The sequence below is a fragment of the Malaclemys terrapin genome, chromosome 16, assembly GCF_027887155.1.
Source record: "Malaclemys terrapin pileata isolate rMalTer1 chromosome 16, rMalTer1.hap1, whole genome shotgun sequence".
NCBI lineage: Eukaryota > Metazoa > Chordata > Testudines > Emydidae > Malaclemys > Malaclemys terrapin.
Genome location: NC_071520.1, coordinates 29839826 through 29861891, shown reverse-complemented (window position 1 = coordinate 29861891; position 22066 = coordinate 29839826). Strand labels below are relative to the sequence as shown.

Sequence of the window (22066 nt, the reverse complement as noted above, 5' to 3'; positions counted from 1 at the left end):
CACTCTACTGACATACAAGCACAGTTCAAGTCACTTACGCCTCATGACTGTAGCCAATCAGGTCCTTTGTCACTTGAACATCTTAATCTCACCAAACTGACAATCAGATTAGGGTGACCAGACAGCAAGTGTGAAAAATCAGGACAGGGAGTGGGGGGGGGGGGGGTAATAGGAGGCTATATAAGAAAAAGACCCAAAAATCGAGACTGTCCCTATAAAATCGGGACATCTGGTCACCCTAAATCAGATGCAACACAAGCCCAGTTAAAGACGGGCCGAAAATTTGCTGACTGAGATGCCACAGGTCAGATGGATTCCTCCCAAGCAGGAGGGCTCTGTTTTGTCCGGGACTGAGTCCACAGTTCAAGTTGTTGTGCTAGGGTAACAGAGCCAGGGGATGAAATCGAGGCATCACACTCACTGCTCACATTTATTTAGTGAGGGAAAGGAGAGGGGAACTGAATGGTTGAGAAGAATAGTAACAGGAATTAGAGGCTTCTGTATCAAGGCTGCTGCTTTGAACATTTACTAGTGATCAAAGGTTACCATCTGATGACTCTTTGGTGTTTAATATGAGTCATGAGTTTCATGGTCTCAGCTCAGATAATTGCATTGAAGACAGTCCCCTCAACTGGCACTCAGGGATTGGGCATGGGAAGCAAAGATGGGCTCGTGCCAAGAGGTGAGCCTCTCCAGGCGCAGCATGGGCCGCTGGCGCTGTGACTGCTCAGTGGCTGGAGAGAGGACCATTGTCTCCAGCACTCGAGTCACATAAAAGAAAAGAAAAATCGGAACACACACACACACACACACGCTGGGGGAGGGTGGAAGGAAGACTCACAGAAGAGTAAGAATTAGGAGGAAGCAGACAACTGCCCTCTGCCTCTCAAGCCCTGGATTAGCTGCCAAAGGCCCGTGCTATGTCAGCAAGACAAATTTTAATGCAGAGACAGTTATGGGGGTGTGCACCGGCGCAAGGGGAGGGAGGTGATGGTGGAAAGGAACTGAATTCAAGATTTTTTTTTTTTTTTAAAACACTTGAAAAGAAATATGATCAAATCATCTCTGCCTAGATGCAAGATACCTCCATGAGCACAGAAGAGGCAACATAGGTACACTTGGAAAGATTAGATTTTATTGGTAAAAGTCAATAAACACCAGTTTAAATAAATGTCAGTTTCACTGTATACACACAAATTGACAAACCTTTCCATTGATAATTATCAAAATTTACAGATGGCAAAGAAAGAAAAGTGCTACTTGAGAACTTTTGAGTTTAATTTAAGGATATTTACTTTGTATATTTTAACACATGATGTTGACAATTTGTGTTTTAACAGTTATACACAGCTTTAACTTTTTGAATCTCACCGTCTATTATAACCAAATAATTACCTGGCCCCCTGCATAATTCCCTGCAACTGTGAAAATAAAATTTTTAAAAAAAGTAAGTCTAGAAAATGCTTTAAAAACCCTAAACATCGATGTTAAGTGTCAAAATTACCAAAAAGTGAAAAATGTCATTGTGCCAAGCCTAACAGGAGGACAGGTCACATACCCCGGTTCCAGGAGAACAGAGATTTTCTTGGGGTAGAGATATGTTGTTTGATTACATATTAGGACATTCAGCAATGCTGATACACACAAAAAGGTATCCCAGAAGTCTAAGGACTTGTCTACATGGGGACGTTTATTAGTCTCCATCTGTATAATTATGCCACTGTGGTTATACCATTATGGCTCCCCATGTGGAAGTGTATCTGGAATATTTTGCTGGTATGTTTCCCCATGTAGAGAGGCCCTAAAACAAGTCAGGGGTCCATCCAGATCACACTACATTGAAGGAACAGATTGTTTTGTGAAACAGCATCTGGAACCCTTGAAAAAGCAAGAAAACCCACAGGAGGAGATGCTAAATGCAGCACCTTTTGCACTGCAGAACAATTTGTGAAGTCCCACCCGTCCCTCCCCACAGCCATGGGCAGCTCTTCAACCCATCCTGCTAAAACGGTTGAAAGCAACAGACTATTTGCCCTACCTACACAGATGGGCTGCTGGGAATGCTTAACCAGGGTGTTAAGGGAAAAGGAGCTTTTTCCAATTGTCAGTGCTGAACTACAATTGTGACTGGCATCCACACGGCCCTTATCTAGCCAGGGCTCAATATAGAAGCAATGGGAGGAGGGAAAGCAAAGCATGGTGCTAATTCTAGTATGCAGGCTGCAATCTACATTTAACACATTCAAGTGTCAATTTGTTGATTAAGACACCATCTACATAACAGAAGTGTCTGGTATGGAAGTTGAGGGGTGAAGGACAACAGCCCATTCCAAAACTGGAGGCTAACAAAACGAGTAATGGAAGAGATACTAACTCTGCACTGGAGAAGTAGGTCACTTGACTAGAGGTAGCATCAATTAAGAAACTGCGAAGATATTTTTGGAAATTGATTTACTTTATGGGTCAAGCTCCTCTGGCAACCCACTCCGATGAGTGGCATTAATCCATTGACGTAACCTTTGCCTGGGAACGTAGAAGGAATGTGTCCTTAACATCCTGCATTTGTGACCAAAGATTAGACTGTTTAAAAAACAAAAACCCAGGGATTCTAACAAATCTACTATTAATAGAAATACTGAAATGAGATTAAAATAAAGGAAAAGTGCCTTTGGCTTTAAACATCTTCCTGCAGATTTTGTGGTGTTATTAGCGTGAGAACCAGACCATGAGACTACAAGCAGCAAGCCTGCTCAGACAATTGGCTATGGAGGCTAACATAACAGCCTAGACAGAGAAGGGATATGCTAAAGGAAACTAAAAAAATGGGGCAAAGTGTATTAGAATTTCACTTTCTTCAGCTTTAATTATCGGAAATTCAATTACTGACACAGGTGAGCACTTTTTTTTTTTTTTTTTTAAATCTCAGCAGTGCCTCTAACAGCATTAGTAGAAATACAGGAGCAGTATTTCTTTGCGTTCTGTGGTGCCTTTCACCAGAAACTCTCACGGTACTCTGTGCACATTAACTACTCCAGCCTCACACTGGTCTCGAGAGGCAGGTGAAGGCGAAGCGAAGAGGATACCCTACTATGCATCGAAGGGAGGCAAAATGTAATTACTCAAGCCGGAATTTGGCCAGGACACCAGGGTTAACACACCCTTCCCTCTTGTGCCCACTATTAACATTGTAGAATTTACTATTAGTAAATTCAAGACACAGCTTCAAGGTTGAGACACAGGGCCATACTCACAGCTGGGATAAGTGAGAGCAATAATTCCACTGTCTTCAGTGGAGCTGCCCCGTTAGTTACACCAGGTCTGAACTCGGGTCAGTGTCTCAGTTCACGACAACACTTCCACAGCCATGGAAAAGGGGGCAAAATATTTCAGACTGGCAACGTAAGCTGAACTCTGAAGTGCGTTCGGCACCATGGGTGGCCATTCCTGTGAAGAGTTAAGAAGCTCTGAACTTGCAGGGGCAGGAAGGCAGGGTACAGTCAGAGTCCATGTCATCTTAAACTGAATTAAAGACTTGCAGAACTTCTGCTTTCAAAGATGACAGCGAATGAAGACATATTCCAGGTGCCCCAATACTGGTCTCCCAGCATTCAAATCCACAGGCACTGAGATCTTGTCTGGCTGCTTCCACCATCAATGGGGGTGTGTCTGCCAAGAAGGAAGTTACACCAGCCAGTTAAGTTAAGCTTGGTCACCGCTGGGAGATGGAAATGCCTTACTGCATGTTTAATATGGACTAAATGGTATCGCCACTGAACAGTGATAGTTACGGCCCCGCTCTGCCAGCCACCTAAGCAGAGCTCCCACCAGTCTCAGTAAAGTGAAAATGACTCAACCAATTCCATAAGCTCAGCTGGAGAAATGTAAAACAGTTCTATGAATAGCAAAGAACAAAATTAGGTTTTACATTTTTTTTAATCGGTTTAAACAATTTAGGTGCTGACGAGGCTTTTTATTTATTTTTAATTAGAACAGTGCCCCTGTAGGTCTCTAGGGCAACATAAAAGGAAAACCGAGTTAAATGATTAGTAGTAAATTAAGGATTTCTGACCTGGTCTTAGCAAAGTGATTGCACAGCCACCTCCTCCAGCGCCAGTCAGCTTACTGTGCAGCCCGTGTGTGGCGGTCACTCGACACACATTGTCCAGTGAGGAATGGCCAACTCCAATCACGTTTAAGTGATGCTGGTTTATATCAAAGAGCTCCTTAAAACAAAGCAAAGACAACAAAACCACATGGATCACAGATCTGGCCCGGGGGGGGGGGGGGGGGGGTGCAGCACCCGGGGCGGAAGTGATGAATCCGTCACTTCTGGGATCAGCCACACTGGGGGGGCAGGTAGGTGTGGCCCCACCCACACTCCACCCCCCCAGGGCCCCGCTTCAGCAGCACCGCAGGTCTCCAGGGGGCTGGGGCCACGCGGCCCGCCTTCCTGGGGCAGGGGAGGCTGTAGTGGTGGTGCCATGCACTCTCCCTCCCGGCACACTCTCCCCCTTGGGTGGAAGGGGTGGGGCTGGGGGCTAGCCTCCCCCAGCCAGCAGTTCACGCACTGCCCATGTGGTGCCGGGCAATCGCACCAGCCCAAGGGGCCTTCCAAAGCGCAGGGACCGGAGCAGTCGCCCTGATTCGCTGTCCCCCCAAGAACAGCTCTGGATCTCAATCCTCCAGAACAGGTCTCTTCTCCAGTGATCGAGGGCGCTATTCCAAGGCACCTGCAAGCAGAGCTGTACTGTGGCTCAGCTACCTGTTAGGAAGTCACTGACGGGCTGCCACATCTTACTGCGACAGGAAGCTGGGCAGCGTAGCGCTGCTCGGGAACAAGCAAATGCTGAACAGTGAGACCGAGTCCACCAGCAGCCTCGGGCTTCTAGTCGAGCCTGTGACTACTGAACGGACACGGATATCAGTTCATTTTAAGACATTATATATATAGAGAGAGATGCCAGCTGCCATTCACTGCAGGCCCTGTGAACTCCAGCCCTCGGTAGTCTTTGCCTGCTTCCTCTCTCTCCTGCTACGCATGCACCGAACAGGACACCGTAGAAATCCTTCCCTAGCTGTGGGATAGGAATCGTGCTGGGATTGCTCCCATTCCTGGCCAATTCTGCAATCCATCCAGCTCCAGTGATAGAAAGTGGAACCGCCAAGGCAGTGATAAGCAACATTAAAATCTCCCTTGTTTGTATCATACAGCACTTCTCTCCCCACTGCAAGGCAGAGATCCAGGACCCAGACCCAGGGGCCTTCCTCCAGCAAGAGGCAGGTACTCTAGGTATTTGTTGGCCAACCCAAGTCAGGCTCTTAAACGTTTCCTGCAGTCCTCCATTCTGGGAGGATCTGTGGCTATGGAAGTACAAAGCCTTTTTCCAAAGCGGAGATGATTTCTACCACATTCACAAGCCCAGCTAATGCAAGCAGCCAGAACCCTGAGGCTATTCTCTCATGCAGGTCTCCAGCGGGCCAGGATACTGCAATAGCTACAGGACTACTCATGTCCAAATCCTGCTGTTACTACAGTTAGTTGCTTGTGGCAGGGAGGCATGAAGGGCCCAGGAGATTGATAACAGGATACAGACCCTTTCACCTCTAGTGAGCAGTTCAAATACAGCCCCTGGCAATCTGGGTTCAAAGTCATCACAATCAAATAACTGTTCAGCGTCCTTTAATACACGAGTTGGAGAGACTAAGTCCAGTCCCAGCACACAGGTATCCAATACCACAAAACCAAGCATGAATGGCAGCTTTAGCGGCCAAGGACTGAACGACTCCATTTCCCCAGGAGATGAGCAGTCCCACTGGCTGGAGAGCGTTGATGGGGGAAGCCTGCACTGCTCACATGCGCCTGCCTTGTAGACACGGAACATTACAGCACAGGGCTGAACTGGCAGCTAGCACAGAACTAAACACGCACACACAGAAATTTAAAGATTATAAGAATAAAGTGAGGGGTTTTTTTTTGTTTAAGAAAATGGAAGCTCAGAATTAAAGGAGTTAGTTGGAAAGGAGCAGCTGGCTGAAATGCTGCCGTATACAAGGCACAGACCATTGCCAGCAGAGCACTGAAAAATAGGGTAATGAGACAAGAGTGGATGAGAGAAGAAATCTCTTAAAGCAGCACCAGAAGCCCACACACAGGATATTAATTAAGCGTACATGAATGGGCACAATTATAATTAACAGGTCAGGTCGATGGGCAGCAACTGACCAGCCTGAGCCAGATTAACATTCCCAGCCCCAATGAAGCTCAACCCACCCATCACTTCCCATTGCTGGTTCTAGCCAGACACACTAGCCATTCCGGCTCGGAACTGGATCCATCTGCCACTTGAGACCACCACAAACGGAATGATTTGTATTACGACTACACAGAAGCCCCCACCAAGATCGGGCCCCACTGTACTAGATGCTGTACAAACACACATATAGGAAGAGACAGACCTTGCCCGGAAGGCCTACAGTCTACACAGACAGACAAATGAGGGTGGGAGAGAGGAATGATCATCATTCCCATGTTACAGATGGGGAACGAAGAAACAGAGGTTAAGTGACCTGCCCATGGTCACACGGTGGGTCTGTGGCAGAGTCAGGAACTGAACCCAGAATTCCCTTAACCACAAGATTGTCCTTCCTCTCAAACACATCAGAACAGGTAGTGTTGGAAGTAAGAATTTGCTAGCCACAAAATCCTGAAGCCTTAAGGTTTTACACAGCATGGGGCCATGATACAGTGACATAACGTAGCAGAGGGGAGTAGCTGGCAGCCACAGGCGATGTTAAATAGGGAGCCAGTTGAAAAGCCAGCAGGCCGAGTACACGATGTTATTGGAGATATTTGCTCTTTTCCATACCAGGGCCAGTCTTCACACAGTGCCACGACGAGCTTCTCCAGGGCCTCCACCTGACTTTTGATGAGCACATGATGCAGTCAGTGGCATGCCTTTGGACGATGCTTTGACTGCACAGAGCTAGGAGCTACAGGACAGCATGGAAGGTGTCAATCACTGTGGCTCCCTATCCAGTCCTACATGGGTCTCCTGTAAACACCATGCAGGTATTGGATGATGCAAAATTACCCCCCCACACACACACACACACACAATTTGCAACGTACTTTAGATACGTGAGGGAAGCTGGATTAGCCAGCAGTGTTTAGCATGTACACATTGCAAGCTCCATGCACTGCATTGGATAGACCTCCATCCAGGGGCCTCTTTATATGCCTGAGTGCAGGGCGCAGATCCAAGACACCTGTCATATTCCAATCCAAGATCTGCCAGAAGTCAGATGACAGCTTATGACACAGTAGACTAGTTCAACGGCTCAAGTACAAAGACATCCAGAACTGCACATTTCAGCTACAGCATCAGTCAAAAATAGAGATATGTAGGTATGCAGCATATCATCAACTATGCCTCTGGGCTCTTCAGACACAAGACAAACAGAAACCAACTTACTGAAGCATTTCTCCCCCTTGTAATTTAAACAGGGCCTCTCTAGCACCTTTCATCTGGGGATCTCAAAGCACTCTTCAAGCTAAACCTCACAACCCTTCTTTCATGAAGGACCGAGGTGAAGTGAATTGTCTCAGGTCACACTGCAACTCCGTGGCAAGCCCAGGAACAGAACCTAGAGTTCAGACTCCGTCTCCTGGTCTAACAATCAGGTAGCACTCCACTACGTTACACAGAACACAGCTTTCATACAAAATCATTCTACCATCTTGGTGCAGTGGTATAAGCAAAATCCTAATTTTGATACAGGCCATTGGGAACTGGACTGAGACCTACCAAACTCCTCTCACATAGGACACCCACTAAAGCCATTTGCAGGTTTGACAGCACACAGCTCTCTCAGAAGATCTCTCTTTCCTAAGGAATGTACTCTACGAGACTATACCGCACTATAAGTGGCTCTGAATGGAGAGTGGTAACGTAGCACAGGAGAGCCTCGGCATGAAAATGGGAGGGAGAAAATTCCAACCATTATGCTCTGAATAAGCACTGTGCAAACCCTGCCATTTTGACTGCATGAGAACAGTATGGCATAACTTTGCATCAAGATAAACGTTTCTCTCCCTGGACCTCACAGAGTTTACAGCCACTAACAATGGAAGTCTCCAAGCACCTCTGCAGGAGAGGGTGTCTTAGCCCCATTTTATATAGACTGGAGAACTGATGTTGAGATGGAAAGCTTAAGTGACCTGCTCAAATTCAAACAGGATTCGTGTGGCAGAGAACCCAGGAGTCCTGAATGCCAGTCCTGTGCTTTAGCACAAGGCTTCCACTCATTCTCCAGGACCCTCAGTGCTCTTTCTGGCCCAGACTTTGAGCCTGTCACAACTGTCACTGCCTTTGTTGTTCCTCAGCCATCCGCCAGGCTCACTTCCTGACACTATCTCTATCTGGCCTTGCGATATCCCCATATCCTTCTCTTTATCTTCCCCAGACACGATGGTTACGTGCACTCATCTCCACCTGTTCACCACTGTTCCATCCACAGCAGCAAGAGACACAGATTGCCCATTGTTCCGCCGGAGGCGCCAGCCTTCACAACCGGATACAGCAAGCGACAACACAAATAAGGGGGAGGGAAACAAAAGCTACCCTTTCAAATCTCTCCTGGTGAAAACTGATTACGAACTCACCTTGGGTAGAGCATCTGCAATCCCGCCAGTGAAGGCGACTCCTTATTGTAACCAAGGGGGAAAGCACGGTTACTTGTGGATGTGTGTGTGGGGGGGGGGGGGTGCGAGAGAGAAGAACAGGACACCTCGCTATCTATCAACACCTCTAGCAATGGAAGAAGCAGCAGCCAGCTGTTCTTGCAATGAAGCAGGTCACTGCAATTTATGGCCTTGTTGCTTGAATTCTGTCCTATCAACACCTCTATTTCTGAGCACCCAAAGCGTTCAGCATTTAGGGCATGGGACTCCCCCGCTCCCATACCAGATGTGGGTTCATCCACCTGGCCATAACGAAACATGTCCCAACAGATGCAGTCGGTGAATTAAATTTTCCCCAACACTAACTGATAATTACTTCATTATAAATCGGAACATTGAGGACAATGCCCCATACATTTGCGCGCGGGGGAGGTGGGGTGGGGAAAAAGGTCTTTAATTTGAAAGAGTCGTTTCCACAACAGCCTCCCCGTGCTTTGAATGGAGCCAAAATGAACACAGATCTTATTCACTTCATGCATCAATGTCAAAACAGTTCTGGGCACAACAATTGCTATCTGCTCTCCTGAGCCTGGAGACAGGACAAGCACAAAGCGGGGGCTGGTTTCTAACTAGTCTATCAAAAACAGCGGCTGCTGAGTTTTGTGCTTCTGTATTGGCTTTGTCAGTAATAAGAATGGTAGTTTTATAAAGAGCTACTTCCAATTCAAAGGGCTACTGGCCATCAAATCACAAACCATTCTAAGGGAGGGGACATTCTGATCCTGAACTAACTCAGTGTCCCTTCAACTAAGGGAAATGAAATGTATGGCTCTGAAAGAATAATAAAAGCAAACAAGTGTTATATACAGGAGGTAGCAACAGTACCTTAACTACTTCAGACACAGTGAGTGCATTAATGACAGCACATATAAATTGTGGTTCACTCTGAACTGAACATTTCCTGCTATCAAAATCTCTCCCAACCTTAATGATCTTTAAATGACGTTTTGATGTGCGACTATAACAGGGTCTAAGAATACAGACGAGAGTGTCCCTTACCTCTAGCACAGGGTAATACTCCTGTGATGGACTCTCAGCCATTGCTTCCAGAACATTTTCACACTCCTGAGAAATTGCGTCTATCGAGGCAAGCACTGGGTTCATTATAGCAGGAAACTGTGACAAGAAGAAAATGAGAGACATGAAGACAGCTCTGTGGCGTTCTGTGGCTTCACTGCTATTGTGCTGGAGGTGGACCAAGCCCTCTGAGGCTGGACAATTCATGTGCAATAAGGGACACAAAGCAGAAGCTGGTCACATTTGAGGTGTCAGAGGAAATGGAGAGAGAAACAGGGTTAGATTTGGTATTTCAGGGTTGCAAACTAGTGTGATTTTGTTGAGAGACTAATGATGTTTGGCATTTTTCTTAAAGCCCCAAGCTCCTGGAGTTAGGGATTTTTTTTTTTTTTTTTTTTTAAATGAAAACAGATTCTCACCAAAAAGAAGTTTCTAGCCCTCTGGTAGCAGAGGCAAGCCTGGAAACAAAACTCAAAGGTTCTAAAATTCAGAAAGCAAAATTACAAAAGGAAAAAAAAAATAGATTTTTTTTTTTTAAATCTCATGATTTTTAATGAGACTCTCGAGTCTTTGGAGCCAAACATGGTTTTTGAATGCTTGGGGTTCACCAAGCTGCTTGTCACTGCAACAACAGGAAGCGTCATGGCCAGATCCTCATTTTAGTTAAAAAAGGGAAGTCCTGGCACAGAGTTTGGATTAATACTTGCTCATTATGGGGAATGAGGAGAAATAAATCCTTTCGATCAGAATTGCATAATAGCGGAGACTCCACGCCACTGAGCATAGAAAGCCAGATAGAGAGACAATTCCTGGAGGGTGCTGTTAAGCTGACTTGGCTGGAGTGACATAGAAACTCTATAGTCAGTGTCAGATCCAATGCATCACCTTAGTGAGGATATTTTGACCTACTCCATCTTTTGGGGGGGAGCCCTTTCTCCTCCCCAGTTACATCCCCTCCCCCTGCTCATGCAGCAGTAATGCCAGGAGGAACATAGTATTACCACTAAACAGCTTCCAGGAAATCCATGCGAATGCAGCAATGCACACCCTGCTACCCCCCTGGAAAAGATCCTGGGATTATTTCTAAGTGCAGGTCAACTCTCCCCACCCCTTAGCGATCAATGTACTGCCTTGCTACCATTGGGTTAGCCCAGTGGTTCTCTAACTTTTGCACTGGTGACCCCTTTCAAATAGCAAGCCTCTGAGTGCGCCCCCCCTTAAATATGTAAAAAAGTTTTTAATGTATAACGCCATTAGAAATGCTGGAGGCAAAGCAAGGTTTGGGGTGGAGGCTGACAGCTCGTGACCCCCGCATGTAATAACCTCACGACTCCCAGTTTGAGAACCCCTGGGTTAGCCCAATTAATAGATGTGCTTCCACGTCACTGTCATCTACCAAAAAGATGCTGCACCTTAAGAATCTTGTCTTTGACACCTGCCACAAGGACCTTGGTGCTCCGAGAGACTTTTGTGTTGGTCAATAAGATCCTTAGAGTCGGCACTCTGAAAACAAAACAAAGATTCTGAAATTCATTCTCCTCTTGATAACTGGGCAACGTCCAAGGGTTATTCCACATCCATCAACAAATTTACTCCCCCGTTCATGCCATGGTCAAACAACCTTAACGCATGTAATAACTGCTTGTACAGGCAGGGCCCCATGTATTCCGCTATTCCACAGCCACAAACTGTTACATAATTAGGCTCTACCATCTCCACTTTTCTAAAAATGAAGTGCCTCCCTCTTGTGATCATGAAAATAAACTTGAAAATATGAGGCTAGCGTAAACTGATGCAGTGGCATCTTCCTGTGTTTGCCACAGACTGAAACAACAGCTTTGAGAGGTGTGAACTGCCATTTTGATTTGTCTGCTCTGAAGCCTAATGGTGTCCGTTTTGTTGTCAACATGGTTAACTATTTCACTGCTGATCATTTTAGCAGAAACAAAGTTAATTTGCTTCTCACCATTTGTCCCTTTCCCGCAAAAAATACAAAGGCTACTGTACGGATTTAAATATTAAAAAATGTACAGTAAGTAAAACCCTCCATTTTTAAAATGTATCTGAAGCTGCTGCCAGTTTTTCACCACAGTGCTCTAGACTCCTGTTTAGGTCCATCTCACCTACAGACTGCTCTAACCTAGTCCAGAATGAAGGCGAGCAGAGAATCAAGGAGCCATAACATGAGAGCTTCCCACCCCTCTACTGCATCGAGAAGATCCCAGGTCACAGTAGACAGTCTGGCTGTTGGACTATCATCCCTCTAGAACAGGCTGGTTATTTAAGACCATAATCTAACAACATACTTAACTTTACTAAGTGTGCGTTCAAGTACTTTGCTGGGTTGGGGCTCGGGGCTCTCAATTACACATATATTGATACAATTGTGCTGGTTCTACAAATATGACAAACCTGCTTACTGAGATCCATGTTTTTCAGCTAAAATATCTTTCCTTTGAAACACCATTTGTGAGACCAGCCAGCTGGAGACATTAACTGCTAACAGAGCAATTTCATGCACTGTGAAAGATTTTAATAGCATTGGATTATAGTTCATTGGTTGGAGGTATAGAGCGCATTCTGAACCAGGGTTTGTTTTCTCTTCACATTGCAGCTTGGTTTTTGTACCGTTCTAAAATTCAATAAGCAAGAAATTGTGGTTCTGTTTTGTTTTTTTAAATGTCATTTGCTGCCAGGAGCTGACCTGATCCTGCTGCCTATAAGGCCATGAAATTAATATTGATCTTTTGCCTTGTAATCTAACTTCAGACAATGACCAAACATTTCATTGACTTCATTTTTTCCCAACCCAAGACAACAAAATTGGTTTTCAAGATATTAAAGCTACCTGATAGGTCCACTAGAGGCTTCTGGCTGCAAGATTCCTACTCACACTGTTCAGCATTCTTTTGTTACTCTCATACCTTTAGACCATAAACTCTACACAGATATGTTCTGTGTGTGTATATAATTTTAATATTACCTCTTTAATGATGTGATTTTTCCTGATTGAAATCGGAGCACTCCACCTAAAGTAAAGTACATACATAGTCATAGTATGCAACACATCTGAAAATAATGTTTAATAAGTATATAGGGTCTTTCATCTATAGAAACTAACCTACAGCATGAGAAGTTAATTGCAAGAAGCACAGGCAAAACAATGGGTCAGATCCTCAGATGGTGTGAACAGGCAGATCTCCATTAACTTCAGTGGGAGATCTGGCCCAAATATGAGTAACTTGGTGCCTTCACCCTTTGCTTTCCTGTACTGGAGGGCCACAGAAAATAAAGAGATTTTCAAATGGAGAGAGTTAGGTTAGAATCAAGTCTTCATTGGTCTAAAATAACGAAGTAAGAATCAAATGAAGACTTCTGGGGTAGATGTAAACACATTAAACACCAGGTTCAGCGCAGTGAGAATATTTGTAAAGAATAACGGTTAGTAACCCAACAGAACCCCACCAGTCAGCAAGCTTGCTACTTCATTCTCCACTTCCCAAGGTTTTGATAAAGTAGCTGTGATGAAGTCTTATTAAAAAGATTGTTAAAAAACACTCCCACACAAAGCATCACAGCACACTTGCACATAATAATTAAGACTAAGGTACAGGCGACCAAGTACGTACATTTTCCAAAGCATTATCCTGCAGTGAGATTTTTTTTTTTTTAATTTACATTTATTTGCTCCATAATTTGTAAATTCCAGTTATTTCCATGAGGGCTCCTCTTCCAAGGCATTAATGTGAATGAGGGAGATTCATATAGTAAGTCCAACATTAGTGAATTAAGCCTCTCAACACCCCTGTGAGGCATTACTGCTATTTTACAGATAGGGAAACTGAGGCACAGAACGACTTCAAGGTCAAAGCTAGAATCAGAACTTGGGAGTTTCTGGTTCCTTCCTCCCTCCATCCCCATTCAGTCCAACAGATCATTCTCTCTCCCTCCTGAGGAGGCGAAAGTATTACTAACATTGCACTACTGTATGAGGGGTTTATTCTGAAGTGACATTACCTTCATTCTTTGCCATCAATAAGCAGTGAGTCTCTACTAGAGCAGGCTGGCAACGACACAGAGGAAAACTATAGAACAGGATTTGGTATGAAGATGGTGTAGGGAAGAGGCTTTACTTGGGCTTTTCCCTTTCTAATCCAGTGTGTGCCAAGAGGACAGAGACTGGGGTTGAACAGTCAGTCTGCAGGATGGATTTTGGACCCATTTTTATATATTCAAAACTCCCTGCATAAAGGGCTGTGAGCAATTTGAGATGCACACTGAAAGACCACTTAAGTTTCACTGCAGTCTGCAAGGCCCTTTGGATTCTTTACTGAAGTGCTACTTAGGAGCAAATCCCATCCGATCTCCCTGCACTAGCTATGCAGCAGTGCATGAAGGGGACTGAAAAAGCCACCATTCCCAATGCCCGAGTACGGGCCTCTTCTACTGAGAGTGACAGCACCTATATTCAGAGCCAAGAGGAATGGATTGAGACTGAAAAATACATACCCCAAGTCGCTACAGAGTTATCCACACCAGAAGGCTTGCCATGGATGACCTGCTCTCCCCGAAAGGCCCATCTGTTAATTAAATCCAACTCCTCCTCAGGCCACCTGAAAGGCAAGGAAACAGTTTACAAGCGGGCAACATGCCACAGGAACCAAGGAGTCCACTAGCCATAAAGAGCAGCAGGAATCACATGAGCAGACTGAAGTGCAGCAGATCAAGGGGGATACCTTGCGGGGGAGGGGAAAATGAATCCTCGTCCCGCACTAATTAACAGGATGAATTAGTGCTTAGCCTAGTAAAATCAGCACTTGGCAGAAAAGGAGCACTGCCATCCAAGGCACCTAACACCTTAGTATCCAAGCCGCACACTTAAGTGCATCGGCTTCTAACAATCACAAGACGGAATCAGTAGGAACACAGCAACCGCTACTGAGTGTTGGCACCATGAAGGCTGCATGTGAGGAAATATTCTGGAAGGTTCCAAGCAGAGCGGTGTGTGTCAGAGCTGGGTCCGGCTAAATCTCCACCCGAAAGAGTCTAGTAGTGCAAGCAAAGGGCTGGATGCCTGGAACACCTGGATCTATCAGACTCCTTCTGTGGTCTTGAACATGACAGACTCTTGGCTTCTGTGTCTCCATCAGTAAGAATGGGGATAATACTTCCCTTCCTCACTGATACTGTAATTAGATGTCTGATATGCTTCACTGCCAGCAGACATACACCTTGGTGCCACTTTTCTTCTTCTTCCCTCTTCCTCAGAGGGGGAGAATCCAGCTGAGAGAGAAGAGCCATCAATGGTTAAGAAAATCATCCTACCTGAGGAACAATCACAGCCCGCTAGCAGTTAGGGTTTGGGAAATGAGAAGTAGTAAGCACTATACCTTGTGCTTCCCTGTCTGCCTGCTGCATCCACCTGTTGTCTCATCTTAAACTTAAATAGAAACTCTGCTTGGCAGAGACCATCTCATAGTTATCTGTTTGTATAGTGCCAGGTACAATTGGGCGCTGGCCTAAACACACTATTGTAATCCATAGAGCATTACTATTTGTACACGACGTGAGACACAGGCTGGAGAGGAGAGGAAAATGGCAGTCGTACACTGGTGAAGATTAGAGTTACCTAGAACGTGCAGAGAAAGAGGCCAGCCCTTCAGCAAGGGAGTATTAAAAGCAGGTCAGTATTACAGCAAACTACAATTTCTTTTGAACAGTGTTGTTTGGATGATCAATATCTCAAAATGCTTCACAGGATTAAACAGCAGTGAGAAAAATCAAGAGACTTTAGGCATAAGAGGGATAAAGAGATGTTTGCCAATGAGATCTCAAGAGGTGGGGAGATACAGGAAAACACTGCCAGGAAGAAGGTAGGATCCCAGTATCAGTCGCTTGCTTCAGTATGGTTCACCAACTATTCTCATTGTTACACTAAAGACTGTATGATGCCTACAAAAAATCGATGTTCATGCTTCTGCTCTATCATGTAATTCCTATTTCGGGCCTTGCACTCTAAAAAAAATCTGTCAAATTCATATTCTCACTGCACCAAAAGCTAACTTTGAATTGCGCAGACTACAATTGATGCGGAGACATCTGATATTAGGATCAGTGTCAATGTGCGCTAGTCTGTTGGAGCAGTTGTTTTGAGTGCACAGGGTGGGTTTGTGGAATTTGCAGAGCATGCAGCACTGTGTATGGATTGTGTGTGTCTGTTAAGTATTTATACAGTGGAGTGGGGTGAGGAGAGCTGGAGGGCTCATAATGAGACACAGAACCTTCACCTATAGATTGCTGGTACTGATCCAGATTAGTAGTGTCAGATCAGTGTTTGGTGTATACGAAATGACAGGGGCCGACATCACACAAGCAATTGTCACAGTTGTCAGCATTGTTCACAGTTGCTAGAAAAGAGGCCAAGAACTCAGATGGGTGGGTGGGACGACACTGACATACCTTTTCTCCCATAGCATTATGGTAGAGGTATATTAATGGAGCAAGGGGGAGATGGTTTTCGTGAATGGCCATTCTCTACTATTTATTGCAGTAGTGCCTACTGCTCTGTGGCTAAACTGATACCCTTGATCCCAGTACTCTCTGACCCAGCACCAAATTCTCTTTATACCTTTTATTTAAACACAATTCTCAAAGCACATGCAATTTAAGCCTTTTTCTGCTCAATTACCACTTTATAAAGAGCCATGCTACTGGCATACTGTGTGTCATTAATAAAAACACCCTGTATTGGCTCCCATTGTGTTCCAAGTATGAGAGACCAATACAGATTGAAATGTTAGATATTAAGGCCTAAAAATCAAGGTCTAGAATGGAAATACTAAAAATCAATTCCAACGACTGTGGCATCAAGTGTTGCATCCTAACGTCAATGGATGCAGCTCTCCAAAAGAGCATGCGTCTGCCCTTCATGCAGAGATCTTCATCTCACTGGGAGGTGTCGGAGCCTGAACAGCTTGCATTTCACACACAGCTCCTTACTTCACTTGCAACTTTTAATATTCGCCCTTGCATTATGCATCTGTGAACAGACTGTACTGTTTGGCAGTGGTGATTAGAATCTCAGACCTTTACAAGAGGAAGGGGAGAGAGAAAAGAGTAGAAATTATATTTCTGTGGAAGGTGAAGACAACATGTGTAACCTGTGGCTAAAGCACAAACTACCCCAGTCCTGGCTCATCTCTACTCACTGCCCCATCACAGGGTATTCTTTGGGAGTGATGTTTTCCTCTCCTTCTCTAGGATATTGCACTTCAAGGCCACTTTTCATTTGTCACTGTAGCTGACAAGGACACTGCCAAACATCTGGTCTCAAAACACTTTTGGCTGGTGTCCCTTAACTGCTAGGGGGCTGTGACTATTCCTCAAGCAGGATTATTTTCTTAACCATTGATGGCTCTTCTGTCCAATTCTAAACTGGATTCTCCCCCTCTGATAAAGAGGGAAGAAGAAAAGTGTCACCAAGGTGTATGACTACTGGCATTGAAGCATAATTTACTGGGCAAATGCCTCTTGTTACTCATACAACTTGTAAAGGACAAACTGATACAACTTCCCAAAGAAATCAGAAAGGTTCATTATTGTTCCTCCAGCTCCATATGAACACTGAACTCTATGGAGAAATAACCACCTTGTCCCACTGTCTGCAACTCAGGGTATGGGCACAGGCACACCCTTGTGCCCGTGTAGTGGCTTCAGAGGAGGTTTGTGCACTGGCAATTGCAGGATTGGGTCCTAAGTAGACACAAGGACAGATGGCGAGACCATTCACGAGAACTTATGGGTTGGGAAGGCAAGGACTACAGAAGGGAGATCATGCAGTTGCTGAGGTTAACAGTTACATGGTCTTATTCTTTACCTGCTCAATCAAGTTCAGGGGAAGATCCAAGTTTACAGACCTTACAGCAGAAGTGTGTTTTGATGAGAAGGTGTAAGATGGTGAACAGGGCCATAAAGGGGCTTCCATAGAGATAGGACCATATATAGGAGTGCGTGTTAAGTTTACATGAGTTCATGTATCTTGTTATATTTTTTTCTTGCAATGTTAAGTGAAGATGACATCTCGAAGCTCCACTTACCCTTTTGCATTCAAACTGTAACTGAAAATTACACTGCATCCAAACTACAAATTACAATTAAGAAGCACAGATATTTATGCCACTTCCAGTATAGTTTGGAAGACGCATATTTGGTAGAACAGTAGGTTGTATGAACAGATAAAAGTTTGCTGTAAAATATACTAGGAGACTGAGAGGTCTCATTACTTGGCTGTGTGTACCTGCACAATCTTGTAACTCATTGCTTCAGTCACTAAAGCAGAACGTTTTTAACAGGTAATGTCTTGGAATCACATTTTGTATCCTGACACAATGTCATTAACTTCAAGCCATCCGCTCAGAGAGACAGGAATATGAAGTTAAGAAACAAGCAACATTCATTTGCTTCTCACTGGAGATTTAGGGAACATTATGCTACCCCAATTCTACACACCGGCTTTTCAGATGATTTACCTGACTACGGACTTCTCCTCCTCCAATGGGCAGCCAATGGCTCCACATGCAGTCAACAGGGCAGCTGCCAAACAAACAGAATAGGCAGCACTTGAGCCTAGCCCAGCTCCTGTGGGCAGCTCAGACCACACCACTATCTCCACGCTTGGTATCTGTCTGAAACACATTAAAATGCCAAGAACATTCTCAAGATCAAAGGCAACAGATGCAAACTAAAATGGCTGTGATCACACCACCAGCACAAGTATATGACAGACATGGGCCTCCTGAACTTTCAGCTAGCACAGCTGAGCAGCTCTGCAAATCCATTGTGCTAGACAAAAGCCTAGCTAAATTGGATTTCTCATTTCCATTGGTTTTTATGCCAGTGCTGGGGGTGATTTATTAATAGAACACCATAAATAGCACTATAAATATACCCTTAAGATTTTTGTAAATATATTTTTAAAATAAACCATTTTAGGATCCCACATCAGTAACAGTAGGTTTAATAAGCTGGCTACTGCCTGTACTGTTGCCCTCTCTTGGATAGAACTGGAACTGCTTAATTGTGTGTAATAGGCTCCCTACTGCTAAAAGGGGAGGAGAATTTCCAATAGCTAAAGCAGTAAGGACATATGGTTTTGGAATAGGCTGATCACAGCTCAACTCCTACTATCACCAAGATGTTCAGAGTGGCTGGGATGTGAAGCCCTATGTAGCTAGAGACCTGTACAATGTTTCAATATTTGATTACTTCACTGCCAAAACTGAGCTCAGGATTGTGTTTCTCTTGCTACAGCCGAGATCATAAGTACGTACAGCTGATCACATTTCTAGAGCCCTTTTAGTAGTTTGTAGCAATGTCAACTGCTGTGTTAACCATGTTTAGACGATTAGCACTATTTCTCAGTTATGACTATTCATGTTTTGGGCATATCCTTGCTGATTTCCCACCCATTCAGCACAATTTTGCTATTTCACCTAAGAGTTACTAACAAGATAAGCACCTAAGAACTCAAAGGAAAGTTTCCCCCCTTTATTTTACCTTTAGAGGTCTAATTTCTTGTGAAGTTACAGAACAGAAATTTAACAGGAACCATGCACACCTAGGATACTGCATTCATTTCTGAGGATGACTATGTTCTTACCCATATTTAGCTGAAATAGACAGGTACAGATAGAGAAATGCAAGGGTACCAAGGCTCTCAGTGGTTGAAAGTCCAGTAGTGATTCCTGCAAACTCTTTCAGTGCATCCATTTGTTCTGGACTGGGGGATTTAGATTCATCCAAGCCATCTAGGAAAGCAATCAGTGATGGAATTATACATTTACAAAGAAAGCTTAAAAACCATTGTTCCAAATTAGAATGAGATATTTACATGAATGGCATGTCCAGTAACACTAAATAGAATAAAGACTGCCGCTATGCTTAAGCGCAAAAACTGATTACTGGTGGGAGGGAAAGGGGGAGGGTCAAGAAAAAACCACCAGCTACACTGAAGAACTGCTTCTTTCATGTTTCAGAGTAGCCCACAAAAGCGCAAATAAATTTGTTAGTCTCTAAGGTACCACAAGTATTCCTGTTCTTTTTGCTTCTTTCATGACACCCACAGCAACATCATAAATGAAACATCAGGAAAGGACTCTCTCTGACTCATCTTGAGCCAAGCACATTCATTTGTGCTAGGTGTGGTACAAGACATAAAAGTCTTACAGTATAGGTGGGTGTGGAAGCAGGTGATTACAGATTTCTACAACAAGTGACTGGTACTGGACGCTTTGGAAGACATGACACTGAACTAGAGGGCCCCTTGGGGTTTGCTGATAAAGCACCTACATGCGAACACTAGAGAGACTTTAGTCGGTCCCCTTTTAAATGGTGCATGCTAGAATCATAGTAGTTAAGAGGGAACAAGCTCCTACTGACTCAGATTGCTTGTGGCACACCCAGCACGTTTGCTGCCTGCGGACCATGAGGACTAGTTAAAGCACTGGCTCTGGCAGTGTGAATGCACATAGTAAATCCAGCTGCTTGATTTTGGGGGGGGGGGGGGGGGGGGGGGAAAGAAGAGAGGGAAGCCTAATCAGTTAAATCCACGGTAGCTTCTAGCCACCGGCTGACCAAAACTCATCAACACACGAGATAGTTGCCAAGCACATGCAAAGTGCAATAATTGGTTGGGGTGAGATATGTCACATATCAGAGGGCAGGATGAAGCCAGGGGTTTCATGATTTTAAAATATATTGACATGTACTTCCACTGTTCTAACAGCACTTGCCTGAAAACGCTCTTAGCAGTGTCCGGAGCTGGACGGTTTCCCAGTTTAAACTGGTTCCAATATTAGGTAAGCATATTAAGACCTTTCCATTATTACTGGGTCTAATTTGAAGGAATGTTCTCAGGTTCAAGGCCACAGCCAAAGCTGCCTGCACACAAAAAAAAAGTTAGACATGAGTGAGGTGGCAGAGCAACTGTGCACAACAATGAGCAAAAGGTTCGTGGTCGCCCCTAAACTAAGCATTGTCCGACTATCAACAGCAGCCGAGCACTTTACCTTGCCATGCACGACCGCATGCTCCCCATGGAGGATAGCTTTCCCTGGTGCAGATAGCGTCAGGGGCTTGGCCAACATTTCCACTGCTTCTCCTGCAAAGCAAAAAAGGCAACAGGAGTTTGAAGATCTACAGCAGAAGGGCTTGTGCTGGGGCGATAGCTCAACTACCCAAGACTCCTGATCGCCATTGGTACCAGGGAGCCAGCAACCCCCCCGAGCAGGGGCTCAGCCTAACCTGCCCAGCACCCCATGCCACAGGCCCCGAGTCAGCCCCCCAGGCACACGCCCCCCCCTTTTCACACCCCATTCCCCCCCCCCCGGCACGCCCCCCCCCACACACCCCATTCCCCCCCCCCGGCACGCCCCCCCACACACACCCCATTCCCCCCCCGGCACGCCCCCCCCCCCACACACCCCCATTCCCCCCCCCCGGCACGCCCGCCCCCGGCACGCCCCCCCCACACACACCCCATTTCCCCCCCCGGCACGCCCCCCCCACACTCCATTCCCCCCCCAGGCACGCCCCCCCCCACCACCCCAGTCAGCCCCCCCCCGGGCACCGCGAGGGCGGGGGCCTCAAGGCAGGGAAGAGGCCTGGGTCTCTAGCCCGACACCCACCAGGGACTGAGGCCCCGGCCGCACTAGCCCCGCGCCTCGCGCCCCTGCCCCGCACCTGCGTCTGGCAACCACCTCCCAGGCGCTACGTCTGCCCCAAGAGTTCCCCGATAAGCGTCTCAGCGCCCACTGGGGAGGGACCCAGCGCCTGTGTCACGTGACACGGCCGAACCAATCACTGGGCCGCCCTGGGGAGGCGAGATTTCTGTCGGGCCAATCGGGAGCCGGCCGGGCCGAGTGGCGCACGAGTCGGGTGACAGCGCCTGGCGCGGCCACGGGGGGCCGAGAGGGGTCAGAGCGAGCGGGGGCGGGGCGCGGGGTCAGAGGGTCAGGGCGCGGAGGCCGAGGAGGGGCCGCGGCCAGCCCCATGTCAGTGGTGCTGGGCCGGGGCTGCCGCTGGTTGGCGCCGTGCAGGCGCCGCTCCGGGGCTGGGCTGCGGACCCGGGGCAACTGTCAGCAGGGAGAGCCGGCCAGGTGAGCTGGGGGGCTGCGCCGAGCTCCCCCCCCCGCCTGGGCCGCCCCCCCGGGGCTGCGCCGAGCTCCCCCCCCCCCGCCTGGGCCACCCCCCCGGGGCTGCGCCGAGCCCCCCCCCTCCGAGCCTGGGCCGCCCCCCGGGGCTGCGCCGAGC

The 22066-nt window shown here is 46.2% G+C and overlaps 2 protein-coding genes across 4 annotated transcripts in view; one reads left to right on the top strand and one right to left on the bottom strand.

Annotated features, from left to right (window-relative positions):
- The window catches only part of MVK (mevalonate kinase), a 56969-nt gene extending 35396 nt beyond the window's left edge, over nt 1-21573 (bottom strand). For 2 of the 3 annotated variants that reach the window (XM_054006456.1, XM_054006457.1), the window contains exons 1-9: nt 21497-21573; nt 20824-20915; nt 20548-20695; nt 19416-19563; nt 18286-18441; nt 14267-14370; nt 12741-12786; nt 11170-11260; nt 9740-9856 (exon numbers count right to left, since the gene is read on the bottom strand). In XM_054006456.1, coding sequence (XP_053862431.1) covers nt 9740-9856; nt 11170-11260; nt 12741-12786; nt 14267-14370; nt 18286-18441; nt 19416-19563; nt 20548-20695; nt 20824-20901 — 888 coding nt within the window. In that variant the 5' untranslated portion in view covers nt 20902-20915; nt 21497-21573. Of the gene's footprint in view, nt 1-1113; nt 3667-4069; nt 4224-9739; nt 9857-11169; nt 11261-12740; nt 12787-14266; nt 14371-18285; nt 18442-19415; nt 19564-20547; nt 20696-20823; nt 20916-21496 lie in introns of those variants that run through there. The other variant, XM_054006455.1, reaches the window with a different exon arrangement.
- MMAB (metabolism of cobalamin associated B) overlaps nt 21073-22066 on the top strand; it is a 6859-nt gene continuing 5865 nt past the window's right edge. The window contains 3 exon segments of the mRNA XM_054006743.1: nt 21073-21088; nt 21584-21636; nt 21638-21912. Coding sequence (XP_053862718.1) covers nt 21073-21088; nt 21584-21636; nt 21638-21912 — 344 coding nt within the window.